Raw genomic sequence first — 15,547 nt, forward strand, 5'->3', positions numbered from 1 at the left:
ATCTAAGTATATCATTTCATATGCTTTCACGTGAACTACAGCTGCAGTTGCATGTTCAAAAACTTCTAATAAATTAGTAAGACATGATCTGCCTCGTCTAAACCCATGTTGACTATCTCCAAGAATATGGTTTTCATTAAGATGCTCCTCTATTTTCTGTCTAATCATTTTTTCCAACATTTTACAGGTGATGCAGGTGAGACTGATTGGTCTGTAATTTCCTGGATCAGTTTTGTCCCCTTTCTTGGTATTGGTATGACATTTGCCATCTTCCAGTCAGCTGGCACATCCCCTGTTCTAAGTGTCATTTGGAATATTTGAGTTAGCGGCCTATAAATAATTTCCCTAATTTCTTTAAGTACTGTTGGAAATATACCATCTGGCCCAGGTGATTTGTTTGTTTTTAATTCTGCTAGTCCCTTTAGTACCTCCTCCTCATTTATCCTGATCTCCCTTAGGATTTGACTGGACTGACTGTTAACCTGTGGCATGTTATCTGTCTTTTCTTTTGTAAAAACCTCTGTGAAATACTCATTTAGAACATTTGCTACATCTTTTTCGTTTTCCAAGATACTTCCATTTTTGCCCTTTATCTGTTTCACTTCCTCCCTTATTGTCCTCTTGCTGTTGTAATATTGAAAAAAGCTTTTTGCATTAGTTTTAGCTCCAAGAGCTTTGTTTCTTTTTATTTCCCTCTTTGCTTTTGTAACCCACCACTGCTTTAAGGCTGCAAGGTGAGGTACTCGTCTAGGTCTGGGTCCGAAGGAGACTGGTAGGCTCGATCAACAGAGATAAACTACATCCACCCCAAGACTAATACAATATATTTTTGCAGGTTGCTTTATGTAAAGAGATAATTTAATCAAATCAATAAATTCTCATTTCATTAGATCATTTAATCAATAAATACATTCTCATTTCATTAGATCAGTTCATCAAATAAATAAATTCTCATTTCTTTACTTCCTTTTCCTGTTTCTAAAACTCACATTTCACAAAAGGTTCATCACATTTCATTGCTAACACATATATACAGATAAACATACTGGCAAGTATGTAAAATAATAATAAAAACAACAATAATATTAAACGATAATAATGAGATCTCATTTAAAAAGTAAATAAAGTAGAAACAAAAATCTATTTGAATTGTCCCTATAAAATGTACCACACATTAGCGGTGATGGTCAACCATGCATTCGTCCATCCAGCGCTGAGAGAATGACTGTAGGTGGTCAGCACGTAGTGGACAACACGACTAGAGGCATCGCTGTATAGTTCCAGTAGGAAGGGGTACACAAAAAACCAATCTGCACAAAATGTACAGCACAAGTAATTTCACAGCTTTTCTTTTGTTAACTACTTACACTAAATCAGTCACACTAAACAAATAAATATGTAAACAAACACGGTTATTTCTCTCTATATAAATATATATGGCTTTACCTGCTCTGTGTGTTATATATATATACCACATTCAAATATCAGTATCCACCTTAATGAATTAATAACACCAAACTTATAACTTAATGCAAAGCGCTAGATCGGCTTTTAAACAAGACGCCATTTTACTGTATATGCACAGCTACTTAGATCAGCTAGTAAAGCGCCGTTTGTTTCTTACTTCACTCTCAATTCAATAAAAAACACTACAACTCAAGTTTCATAAGGTATATAAAAACATCTCGACTAGTTTTAACATATGAATTAACTCACTATACATCAAATAGTCTACATTGAACAATAACCAGATAATAGTGGAAAGCAAAACTTACCGAGATTCTTAAGTGTATAACTTATTATTGGTAGAAAACAAAGGATAAAAATATATATTTCTAGCGAAAATAAAATACCACTTCTACACAGATAATTAACAGTGGAAGCTTTAGTAGCTAGTTACAATAAATCTATTAATAATGATAATTTATTTTCAGTCAATCAGCGAGTCATGTATTCACCACTCATGTTAAGTAGAGAAAAAAACTAAACTGGCTGATAAAAAAACCCGATGCTGCTTGCTCAAGGGGTCACTAATAAATTCTAACTCCCATCGAAAAGTGTTAAGGGATTCTTAATAAGGGACTAGCTACAAAGTGTAAAAATAACCTGGGTTACACTTTCCTGACCCCTTTCTTAAGATCTCTTTGCAGCTCAACATATTCTATGTATTTTGTTTCGTCTCCGTCCCTTTTGTATGAGCTATACAACATTTTCTTCCTCTTGATATTTTTTTGCATACCTCTATTAAACCACCTTGCTACATGCAGTCCTGATTACATTGTACAATGCAACATCTTTGTGACTATCTGAATTGGGTGGTCTTTAACACACTACTACCACTAATCCTCCGGATCTCTTGTTCAAAAGTTTAACCCACAAAAATTCTGTTTCGTTACTGGGATCTAATTTGAGTTCTTCTGCCTCAATGTCATTTTTCACATATAATGCTACCCCACCACCTCTTCGATTTTGCCTGTCCCTCCTAACTGTGTGTATCCTTTCAAATTGTATTCATCCCCATCATTATCGGTAAGCCATGTTTCTGTCACTCCTACAACATCATAGTCACATGCCAGCACTGTGGCTTCTAGGTCTAACATCTTGTTCCTTATACTCCTGGCATTGAGGTACAAACATTTCAGGACTTTCCTACTAGCAGTTTCCCTTGGTTTTCTTTCCTTAGTGGAACATCTCCCATTGTCAGAGCTCCCTGCCCCCCTGGTCCCTAGTTTAAAAGATTCTCAATTACTCTGCACAGACACTCTCCTAATGCATTAGCCCCCCTTCTGTTGAGATGTAGACCGTCCGGTTTGTACAGGTCCCATCTATCCCAGAAGAAAGACCAATGCTCCATAAACCTAAAACCCTCTTCCCTACACCAATCTTTCAACCAAATGTAAAAATTTCTAATCTCTGTCTCCCTGGCCATGCACGTGGTACTGGAAGTACTACTGTAGCATTAAGGGGGGGAGGGGGGGGGGGGATTTTGATAGAGCATTCTAGCTCTGAGTTGAAGCTCTGATCTAAAGAAGATTTCTTCCCCAAAGTTACCAGAATTCCTGAGCTCATCGGCCCATGAACTGTTCTACATCAAAGTGGCAGTCTTGGGAGGATGGCACCGAGAATGGGCCAAATGGCTTGGAATCCCTGCTGTGAAATGTCTGTGGAATAGGGCCTGGAGGTAATAAAAACCCTTTGAAGTGGGTGAGAGCCAAAATCCCGAAACAGAGCTACAAACCCAGGCCAACCGGCATTTCCAAAAGATGGCATGGATTGACATCAATCATAAATCAAGACTCCTCCAATAGGACACTGGGGGCTGAAACTGAAATCCAATCTCTCAAACTCAAGAACCTATTGTCTATGATCTGACAGGCGTATAAAAGCTAGCGCATGGCATCTTTTGCTCTCTCTCTCACCCGAACCAGTAACCCGCTGCCACAGCTCAACTTGTAGCTCTGTTGCCAGAACCGAAACCGGAAACCAACTAAATCTTTGCCAGCAACAGAAGAGTTAAACTGGGAGAAGGAGATTGAGCCGTATGAAAAATTATTTTAAAGAACTTTAGAAACTGTGCATGCCCTCCTGTACCCATCTGATCAGTGGAGTTTTACAACTGGACAATTGACTAAGTCGACTGCAATACGAAAGTGTTCAGTCATTTAAATAGCTATTGAGTCTTAAGAAACTTGACCCTTGGAAATGAACAGGGCCCTGCTTTCCTCAAAGACTTTGTCTTCAAGTAACTATGGTGGAAAACCCTGCTTGCAAAGAAGCACACCCTTGGAGCCTTCAAACCAGTGGAAAATCTGTTTGGAAAAGACTCTACTTTCGCGAAACCCCAACTTCCAGGTGAATCGACTGAAGTGAAAGTTATTGGACAAAGCCGAACTGGACTGCCTTTGTTCCAAACCACACGGACCTCGTGCCGTGTGTTTTCATTTGAGCCCGAAGACAGAGAGGCCTCTCTGCGATGAAGTTCAGATAAGTTTAACAGTTGGAGTTTATTATTCATGACATTTGAGAAATCAATTAGAAATGTTATTCTGTGAGTCATAAACTTTAGAATGTGTAATATAATTTAGTATTTTCTTAAATATAAATGAGTGCTGGATTAAACTGTTTTGTTTGACAATTTTAGAAATAAAACCTGTCAACGCCGAGAAATATCTTCTCATTCCTCATTGAATCATTGAACAGTAATCAATTAGGGAGAATTGTTGTAACAAGAAATGATAGAATCTTTCTCGGCACCCAAACGTAAATGAGACTGATACATATATAACGAGAAGTTATTTGACTTAAATACTAACCTGCATTAGTTATTTAATGTCCGACTAACAATACTAATGAGAGACTCACCTTCGTCTTACTAACCGGTATTGTAGTCAATGTGTTTGTAATTTTGTGTGTTATCATATGCGATTCCATGGTCTTTGATTTGGTCACGGAAGTGATTTGTCTTTGATTTGTTGATCTTGAGTGAATTTGAATTAGTTTTTCCCTTTTTGTATAACTAGTGTGGTGCTACATTTTATCTTTGTTTTTAATACATTTGAGAATTTATATCTTTGGAATAGAAATTGAGTTCTACAAGATTCTAGGATTCTTGATAAGGTGATACTTAAATTCACTTATTTAACTGAAATGTATAAGTGTACCTTACGCTACACTACCATGGAGGTTCTGCTCTTTAGATTTGTTCCTAACTCTTTAAATGTATCTTGCAGAACCTCTAAGTTCCAATGTGGACCATAACCAGTGGATTTCCCCTGGCTTTGGCCAGTAGCCCATCTACTAGTTTAGGGAGATCTGCAACCTGAGCATCAGGCAGGCAAGATACCATGCGGGTCTCCTTATCATTGGAACACACTGTGTGATCTACACCTCTAAGAATAGAGTCTCCTTCTATAACTACCTTTTCTGCGGTTACGACCTACTGTAACCCAGCAGTTCTCTACGCTGTCCTGCTCTAAGGTCTCAACTGTCCTAGGTTTTGGCAAGCAAAAATGCACAAGAACAACTACAACAACAGCAACCAGAACTCCTGTGCTCCTGCTCCCCTGCCCTCTCCCTCTCACCTGAATTCGAGCCTCAGGCAGGTCAATCTTGGCTGCCAGTCTTTCTCTTGCAAATACATCTGGGTAGTGGGTCCTCTCGAACTCTGAGAGAGAGACAGAGGTTAACACCAATACTGGAATCCACACTGTACTGATAGAGGAAGATAGACAGATAGACAGAGAAAGAGAGAGGGGGGGATTAACACTAACAGTGACTGACTGGACTGATTACTACACTGGATATCCGTACAGCACAGAGAGACGAGGAGAAGGAGAGGGGGAGGCAGAGGTTAACACAAACTGACTGGACTGGAAAATCCACAGAGAAATTGAGAGGAAGAGAGAGGGGGAAATATAGGGAGAGACAAATGCAGGGAGGGACATCTGTCAATCACAGAAGAGGAGAAAAGATTGTCAGCCAACCAGGGAAAGAGTGTATGGAGGGGAGAGAATAGACATAGAACATAAGAACATAGGAAAGTTTACAAACGAGAGGAGGCCATTCGACCCATCGTGCTCATTTGGTGTCCATTAATAACTGAGTGATCCAAGGATTCTATCCAGTCTGATTTTAAATGTTCCCAAATTTTCAGCTTCTACCACATCGCTGGGGAGTTTGTTCCAGATTGTCACAATTCTCTGTGTGAAGAAGTGTCTCCTGTTTTCTCCTGTGTGTCCCTGCTGATCTGGAAAAGCTCCTCTGGTTTAATGTAGTCGATGCCTGTCATGATTTTGAAGACTTGAATCAAGTCCCCACGTAGTCTCCTCTGTTCCAGGGTGAAAAGGTTCAGTTCCCTCAGTCTCTCCAAGTAGGACATTCCCTTCAGACCTGGAATAAGTCTGGTTGCTCTCCTCTGAACTGCCTCTAGAGCAGCGATATCTTTCTTGAAGTGTGGTGCCCAGAACTGTACACAGTATTCCAGATGAGGTCTAACTAGTGCATTGTACAGTCGTACTTCCCTTGTTTTAAATTCTAAACTTTTCACAATATACCCTAACATTCTGTTTCCCTATTTTATTGCTTCCCCACATTGTTTGGATGGAGAAAGTGAGGAGTCCACATAGACTCCTAGATCTTTCTCATGCGTTACTTCATTTAGTTTTATTCCTCCCATAGTGTAATTAGAGACCAGAGAGGGAGAGGGGTAGGAAGAGGAAATGGAGACAGAGATAGGAATTGAGAGAAATAATGCAACCATGACTGTGAGAGAGAGAAGATAAAGGGTCAATGCTTTGGAAATACTGATATAACTTAGTCTTGCCAATAAAGCTTTAATTACATTGAATGTAATTGAAAGAGAGATAAAGAAGCCGACTGAAAATTAGAGGAAAAGGTTATTACCTAGAAAAAGATGAACAGTAATAATAACAATAACAAGAATTAAACACACTCACTCTCCCACTCTTACACTTACTGTTACACACACACTCACACCTGCATACACACAAACACACACACTGATGGCTCCCTACCCTTCTCCAGTGCTTCTATCTGCTCCTGTGTGAAGCTCGTTCTGTTCCTCTGAAGTTTGCGCTTCAGCTGCAGACGGAGCTGGGACTCCTCAGAATCCTCAGCCCCAGGTCCTCCCCCCAGCCCTTCTCCCTCCAGCTGGCAGCCATCTGCCAATCATAGAAGAGGAGGGAGAAGTTGTCAGTCAGTCAAGATAGGTGGTGGGAGGATCAGCAGCCAATCAGGGGAAGAGGAGGGAGGAATGTCAGCCAATCAGGGATAGAGGGAACCATGAGCCAATAATTTCCAAGGTAGGAGCATCAGCCAATTGGGAAAAGTACACAGAACCATCCAAGACTTGGCACTTTCACATGATGAAAACATTCCTGAAAATGAAATTCAGCAGTTGTGAGAAGGAGAAACACCATTTAGCAATTTCTTATTATGTTATAATTATCATTATTAAATATATTAATGTATTAAAGGGTACTTATGTATGGTTCAGTATGGTACCTAATGACATCACAGGAGATACATACCATTGGGGTGTTGCGTTGGCACAGTGTTGTCCTGATGGTACCAGTTGGGTGGACCAGTCCAGTTGGCCCCATTCTGAAGGTTGATCATCGTCAGTTTCTCATACATGCCTTCTACACCCATCGACCTTTGACCCGTCAGCTCTCACCTCCCTGATGCCTGACTCCCTGACCTTCCCCAGTTGGTCTAATCCACTTGGAAGCTGCCACATGAACAGAGGTAGAAGGGAGGGAGAGAGAATATTGGGGGGGGCAAGAAAAAGACTGTTGGTTCAGTGGCAAAAGTGTGACCTTATTTTTAAGAGGGAGCGGAGACAGAGTAAGATAAATTGCAATACAAATAATACCATCAGTCACAGTGCCAGTCTCTGTGCCTGATCTTTTACCAGGAAGGATATAGAGGTACATAGATGAGCTTTACACCATGAGCAATAGATAGACACATATGCCTCGTTTCCACTGGCGGACGCCCCCGGATGCTTAAACGGGTGTTTCCACTGGGTAAGTGTGTTTTGTGGACGGTTAACTATCTGGTGCTAGATGTGTCCGTAAGCATCCGTCACGCCCACTAAGGAAATATCTCTGCTCCTGAAAGCGAAGATGTGAGCTTGACTGTAGACAGACAGGGAAGAGATCAGCTACATTAATTATGTCGGAAGATATAATCTCAAGTGCCGAATGTGATCACAAAGAAATTACAGTTTTATTAGCAGCATGGAGTGAAATCCACATACAGAAACAATGACTGCTTACAGTCAATATCCGAGTGTATTAAAAACTTGGATTTCACAGGACCCCGATGCAGTGCCCTTACTAGTTAAATATAAACTGAAGGATAATAATCGGAGCGGTAGCAGCCGATGATATTAATATTTTATGAACAGCTGGACGGTGTTTAAGGCTGCCATTTTGTGAATGGTGTGCAGGGACAATCCACAGAGACAATCAGTATGAAGCCAAACACGATTCAGTTAACATGTGTTCATTTACAAGTTAAATTAATGAATAAATAAATACAGCAGATCTGGGTTTCCCTCTAAAACATTAAGGACTGGTTTAATAAATGTGTCCATAAATGCCATGACTGAGACGTGCACACTTTAGTTAAATTATAACCTGCTATATTGTAGATGGATGAATAATCGTGAAACGTGTGTATTTTGTTTCAACTGGAACTTGCCCTGGTTAAGGACGTCTGCTAAGTAAATTATAAATAATACGGCAAAAAGTATTGTTTGCAGTTACAAATCTGTAGTAAGAGTAATAAATTAAGGGAGTCACGCTGTGCTGTTTAAAATACATATATACTAGCACAAATGATGACAATAATAATAACAATACATATTTGTTATTTAGTATTATTGTTGCACATGGAAACATGCTTGTCTGAATATAATGTTGTCTATACACGTTTAGCTCTTCCTAATATCTCTGAACAGAAATGTGTATTTATTACGCTGTTTACAATCATGTAAAGCACAAAGAATAAAATAGACACACAAGTCCTTTCCACGTCAGGCTGTATTGCTCGTAGTGTTGTTCTCTGTCTCTGTTTTTAACACAAACACAACTCAAACCCATAGTCGCTACTCCTCCCATAAGAGGGACGGACTTCACAGCGGCCTGGTTTTACAAAAAAAGCTCTGCTTTGTTTAATTAGGTTCTTTTGAGCATGTATAAGACGTCACCTTTTTAAATAACTGAGTGTATTGGATAATACTAAGTTTAAAAATACTCTCTCAAGCTTCCCGCATTCATACCTCACCAAGGAGAGAGAAAACGAAGCATTGAAAAAGTGTGACTGTAATTCTGCTATTCTACAATTTATTTCTACAAGATCAAGAACGGGCTCTGAAAACTCTGAGGGTTACAGGAGGAGGACCAGTGAAGGATACTTTTGGGGAATTAACATATGCAAGTCAAAACACGGATGGACCGACGTCGGGCTCTCGTCATTTTGAACATCGGGCCAATGTGGGTATGATGACAGCGGTAGCCAACGTCGGTCCAACCATTTGTGATCAGTCAGGCTGACGTTCGCCCAATGCTGCTGTGCTGTCTGGGGTGATACTGGTCTTAGTTAAGAAAGTGATTACATCGTTGCTTGGTAAATGCTACTTTGACAGCGCACTTATTTGTGTTTATTGGTGCTTGATAACTGGGTAAAGTATTTCTTGATCAGATTGCTTGTGCTGCAATTGATGGTTGAACTGAAACTGAAGACTAAATTAACGCTGCTAAACACATGGGCCCCTCTTAATATGAATGAGGAATTGGATCTGATTCCTTTTTTAATATAGTATAGAATGTATTCCTAAGTACACTTTATTACATAAATGTAATTATGGGTAACCAACTGATTTGTATTTTATTTGTAATATCACTTTCCATGATTTGTCGTAAATTATATTTATCCAGTGTTTTTTATACAATTGAATAACAATTTAGTGTATAATTATTGAGACTAGAGTGAATTGAAATATTCTTGAAATTATGTATTTATAACAAGGGACTGATATTTTCTGGATAATTTGTGTTTCTTTCAAATGCTCTGAAATGTTATGATTCAATTTGTTTAATTGTATAGTTGATCATTAAGATAGCCGATCACCTTAATTGGTTGTTGGCTACATAAATTGAGCACAGTTGGCCATGAAGTGTGAGAAAGGGAAGAATTTGTAAGAAAAATAAAAAACTGAAATATGTTGGGAGCTTTCCACAGATGCTTTTATACACTGCTGTGCAAAAGTTTGAGATACATTTAGGAGTTACAATATATGGATTGTATGAGCATTATCCAGTTTGCTCAAATGTTACTCCACTTGTGGTGTCTACTACCATGACAACTCACGTTGTTATTAAAAAGTAAGAAACTTGGAGCGAAACAAAATTATTGAACTAGCAGGAGGCTCTGGTTTCATTTGCCCTTCATCCAAAGTACATAGGTTATTGGGACTGAACTGAAGAGAGTTTGGGAGATTGACAACTGCAACTTATAAAGAGCAGAACTGGGAGCCAACAGTTAAGCATGGTGGAGGCGTAATTCAAGTCTGAAGGTGCAGATCCTCCAGTGGTGTTTGAAAAGTGCTGAACATGGATGGCATAGTGACTGCAGCAAGGTACACACATATTTGAATCCATGGTGCTTAAGGGTTAATATGGATTATGTTTGATGCCTACTGTGTTCTATTTGTGTATGTATCTGTGGAAACATACTATGTTTTTTAAATGTATCCTTCTACACAAACGCACAACCTTTATACATGTTTATCATGCTGCATGAACTTGCCACCGCAAAGCTAACCAGGCCTTTCCAAAAAGAGGAACAAGCCTTAGAAGACAGGTCCTAGGCAGATTTTATTTTTCAGTTAAAAAAGAAATAAAGACCAGTGGAAATAACCCTGCTGGACATTTCCCAATAAAATTGCGTAACTTTATGATTGGCCACTGTCTGCTTCTATATTACAGCTTACTCCAATAGAAAGGAGAAGACTGTCTGTGTGGCACCCCTTTGGACAGGTGATGAAACTGCTTGTAATGAAAGGTTGAGAATGCAACCCCAGTTATCTGAAAAAGAGAACACTGCCCAAAGGGGAAGGGGTTAAGCCAGTTTCCATGGATCCTCATATGAAACATATTTCTAAGGGGGCTTCAATTTTAACCAGAACCCAGATAGAAAGCCATGGTGGGCCCCTTGGGCCCCTTGGACAACAGTCACAGTCCACTGGGATACAATATAATAAATATAATTATAATAATCATAATAATCATATTAATAATAATAATGGGGGCAGAACACAGCTCCTGCGCACTACAGTCCAACACTACCAGAAGAAGGTAGGAGAATATAACACAACAGCCAGATGGTGGGCATCAAGCACCGAGGCAACATCCATTTAAGCCTGCTCCACTGACTGTCCAGCAGGAGCGGCACACCATGTATTCCACTGGGTCTTGGCCAGGAGCAACATTACAAGCTTGACTGTACTGGCCTGAACATTACAGTAACTGAGAGCAGCAACAACATGTGCCCATCCAGTAACACTGCAGTAGCGAGACAAAGTCCACTCTACTGAATCTGAAAATGAACTATAAACCACAATACAGAGAGGGTAGGACCAGCAGCACCAACACCATCACGATTTGATACCTAGGTATGACCAGAAGTGGCACTGAAAGCTCTACTGAGTCACAAATTAACTATATATAACGTGGTACCACGTGGCCATGGCACCTGGGCACAACTGCCTGACAACAGGAGCAGATATCAACCTGCTACTAGTCTCCAGGACCAGGAGTGGCAGCTAGCGTGGTCTACTGCGTCCAATACACATTAGTTCAAACGAACTATACACAAAGTGGGGCAACGGCTCATCCGCTTAACACAGGAGCAGACACCACCTGCTCCACTAGCACAGCAAATCGACAGTGTGCTCTACTGTGTTCCCAATTAGAAGTGCAAATTAACTATATACAGCTCTGGGAAAAAATTAGGAGACCTGTGATCTGTGCCGTGCCATGCCATGCCATGTCGTGCTGGATGCATCCCAGAGCTTTTTTTGTAAAACCAGGCTGCTGTGAAGTCTATCCCCTCTAATGGGAGGAGCAGAGCGATTGTGGGTTTGGTTTAGTGTTTCGTTTTAAAAACAAAGACAGAGAACAACACTACGAGCGATACAGTCTGACGTGGAAAGGGCTTTTCTATTTTATTCTTTCTGCTCTACATGATTGTAAACAGCATAATAAATATACATTTCTGTTAAGAGATATTAGGAAAAGCTAAACGTGTATAGACAACATTTATTCAGACAAGCACATTCCCATAAGAATACGTTCACATGTGCAACAATAACTACTTATTTGCTATTTAGTATTATTATTATCATCATTTGTGCTAGTATATATGTATTTCAAATGGCACAATGTGTCTCCCTTAACTTATTACTCTTTCTGCAGATTTGTAACTGCAAACAATACTTTTTGCCATATTATTTATAATTTACTTAGCAGACGTCCTTAACCAGGATAAGTTACAGTTGAAACAAAATACACACGTTTCACGATTGATTATCCAGCTACAATATAGCAGGTTATAATTTAACTAAAGTGTACACGTCTCAGTCATGGCGTTTATGGACTTGTGGACACATTTATTAAACCAGTTTTGTTTTAGAGGGAAACCCAGACCTGCTGTATTTATTTATTCATTAATTTAACTTGTAAATGGGCACACGTTAACTAAATCGTGTTCGCCTTCATACTGATTATCTCTGTGGATTGTCCCTGCACACCATTCACAAAACGACAGCGTGAAACACCGTCCAGTTGTTCATAAAATATTAATAAAATCTGCTGCTATGATCAGATTATTATCCTTCAGTTTATTTTTAACTAGTCACGGCACTGCACCGGGGTCCTGTGAAATCCAAGTTTTTAATACACTCGGATATTAACTGTAAGCAGTAATTGTTTCTGTACGTGGATTTCACATGCTGCTAATAAAACTAATTTCTTTGTGATCCCACACGGCACTTGAGATTATTTCTTCCGATATAATGTAGCTGATCTCTTCCCTGTCTGTCAAGCACACATCTCCGTTGCTGAAAGCAAAGTATTTCCTTGGTGGACGTGACAGACGCTTACGGCCACGTCTGGCACCAGATAGTTAACCGTCCACAAAACACGGATGTGTCCAGATGCGTCCAGACGCTTAAGCCAGTGGAAACAGGGCATTATTTTGTTACAGAGTTGTATATATATATATATATACACTCACCTAAAGGATTATTAGGAACACCTGTTCAATTTCTCATTAATGCAATTGTCTAACCAACCAATCACATGGCAGTTGCTTCAATGCATTTAGGGGTGTGGTCCTGGTCAAGACAATCTCCTGAACTCCAAACTGAATGTCTGAATGGGAAAGAAAGGTGATTTAAGCAATTTTGAGCGTGGCATGGTTGTTGGTGCCAGACGGGCCGGTCTGAGTATTTCACAATCTGCTCAGTTACTGGGATTTTCACGCACAACCATTTCTAGGGTTTACAAAGAATGGTGTGAAAAGGGAAAAACATCCAGTATGCGGCAGTCCTGTGGGCGGAAATGCCTTGTTGATGCTAGAGGTCAGAGGAGAATGGGCCAACTGATTCAAGCTGATAGAAGAGCAACTTTGACTGAAATAACCACTCGCAGCAAAGCATTTGTGAAGCCACAACACGTACAACCTTGAGGCGGATGGGCTACAACAGCAGAAGACCCCACCGGGTACCACTCATCTCCACTACAAATAGGAAAAAGAGGCTACAATTTGCACAAGCTCACCAAAATTGGACAGTTGAAGACTGGAAAAATGTTGCCTGGTCTGATGAGTCTCGATTTCTGTTGAGACATTCAGATGGTAGAGTCAGAATTTGGCGTAAACAGAATGAGACCATGGATCCATCATGCCTTGTTACCACTGTGCAGGGTGGTGGTGGTGGTGTAATGGTGTGGGGGATGTTTTCTTGGCACACTTTAGGCCCCTTAGTGCCAATTGGGCATCGTTTAAATGCCACGGCCTACCTGAGCATTGTTTCTGACCATGTCCATCCCTTTATGACCTACATGTACCCATCCTCTGATGGCTACTTCCAGCAGGATAATGCACCATGTCACAAAGGTCGAATCATTTCAAATTGGTTTCTTGAACATGACAATGAGTTCACTGTACTAAACTGGCCCCCACAGTCACCAGATCTCAACCCAGTAGAGCATCTTTGGGATGTGGTGGAACGGGAGCTTCGTGCCCTGGATGTGCATCCCACAAATCTCCATCAACTGCAAGATGCTATCCTATCAATATGGGCCAACATTTCTAAAGAATGCTTTCAGCACCTTGTTGAATCAATGCCACGTAGAATTAAGGCAGTTCTGAAGGCGAAAGGGGGTCAAACACAGTATTAGTATGGTGTTCCTAATAATCCTTTAGGTGAGTGTATATATACACACCGATCAGCCATAACATTATGACCACCTGCCTAATATTGCGTAGGTCCCCCTTATGGCGCCAGAAAAGCCCTGACCCATCGAGGCATGGACTCCACTAGACCTCTGAACGTGTGCTGTGGTATCTGGCACCAAGACATTAGCAGCAGATCCTTTAAGTCCTGTAAGTTGTGAGGTGGGGCCTCCATGGATCGGACTTGTTTGTCCAGCACATCCCACAGATGCTCGATTGGATTTAGATCTGGGGAATTTGGAGGCCAACATATGAATCCAAATTAACATCTTTTGTAGTCATGTTTGTATTACTTTCGTATAAATACATGTTAATTTGGATACATATGATGTTGTTTTTTAACTTTATGTGAACAAAAAGACACAAATTCGCCTGTCCTGGTCCAAAATCATTGTCCTGGTCACATAAGCAAAGTCTGTGGGGAATAATAGCCATTTTCTATACTTTTGAGGCATAAGCAATTAGGAAATAACACTTATGACCCAGTAACAAAAATTGTGTTACATAGTGTAATCGCATCTGAGGGAGAGAAGCGCTACTGGAAAAGTTTATAGTGAGCTTAGTGTTTTTTGTTACTTATTTTTGTTTCCATATTGCTTATTTTTCCTATTTATACGCTTATGAAATCATTTGTCATCAAGCCCGGGTTCCCCGAGGACCCCGGGTATATATTTTAGCCCTCTGACGCCCCCCATTTTCGCATGATTTTACTGTTGTCATAGGTTTACTTATAACTCTGTAACTACAAGGGCTAGAGGCAAGTGTCTTATATGGAAACACTGAGCACAAACTGGAGATTCAGAAAATAACAAATAATTGTGTTTGCCCCACCAGAGGTACTAAAGAAATCAAACAAATTAAGAAAAACAAAAGCAATTATAAGAAAAAAAGTGAATTTATGGTCAATATAACACTTTTTTAGTGCTCCAGGGAGCTTCAAACTTCAAAGTATTATGAACTTGTGTAAAAAAGATCTGACCTCCAGAACAGAAATTACAGCCATTTATATTACCGACTACCAACAGCCGGAATAACTGTATACAAATAAAAAAGAATACTAAACAGGGAAACAGAATTCCTGGCTTTTGAATATTGTCACTTTAGGCATTACATGGACAAATGCTATTCTTTACTGTTGTTGCCATGGCGTTTTATTATTTTACAGAATACACTGTCAGTGGCTATCACAGTGCTGTAAACAGAATCAGCATCTGTAATTTGTTTTCGAAGGGTAAGTTTTTTTTATTTTTTGGGTCCGATTCCATTTTTCTACTTTGTATTTGGTTTTCTTGCTGTATCGCGTCTTTCTGCTCTGAGAATCGCGTCTATTCTCTATGTGCCCTGCTTCCCCATATGTGAGGTCTGTGAGCTCTCACACAAACACACAGCTCAGCGTAGACTGGCCTGCTCGGATATGCTCGTGTTTGGTATAATTGGAAAACTACAGCCCTGCCCTGTAAAAAAATAACAGGATTCGCGTAACAGGGCATGGAATGCGCCACCC

At 40.1% G+C, this 15,547-nt stretch overlaps 1 protein-coding gene across 1 annotated transcript in view; it reads right to left on the reverse strand.

Annotated features, from left to right (window-relative positions):
• The window catches only part of pax10 (paired box 10), a 103,048-nt gene that overhangs the window by 41,262 nt on the left and 46,239 nt on the right, over positions 1-15,547 (reverse strand). The window contains exons 2-4 of the mRNA XM_066708787.1: positions 7,050-7,249; positions 6,534-6,680; positions 5,082-5,164 (exon numbers count right to left, since the gene is read on the reverse strand). Of these exons, the coding sequence (XP_066564884.1) occupies positions 5,082-5,164; positions 6,534-6,680; positions 7,050-7,170 (351 nt within the window). The 5' untranslated portion in view covers positions 7,171-7,249. The remainder of the gene's footprint in view (positions 1-5,081; positions 5,165-6,533; positions 6,681-7,049; positions 7,250-15,547) is intronic.

This window comes from Amia ocellicauda, chromosome 7 (assembly GCF_036373705.1).
Source record: "Amia ocellicauda isolate fAmiCal2 chromosome 7, fAmiCal2.hap1, whole genome shotgun sequence".
NCBI classification, from domain to species: Eukaryota; Metazoa; Chordata; class Actinopteri; order Amiiformes; family Amiidae; genus Amia; species Amia ocellicauda.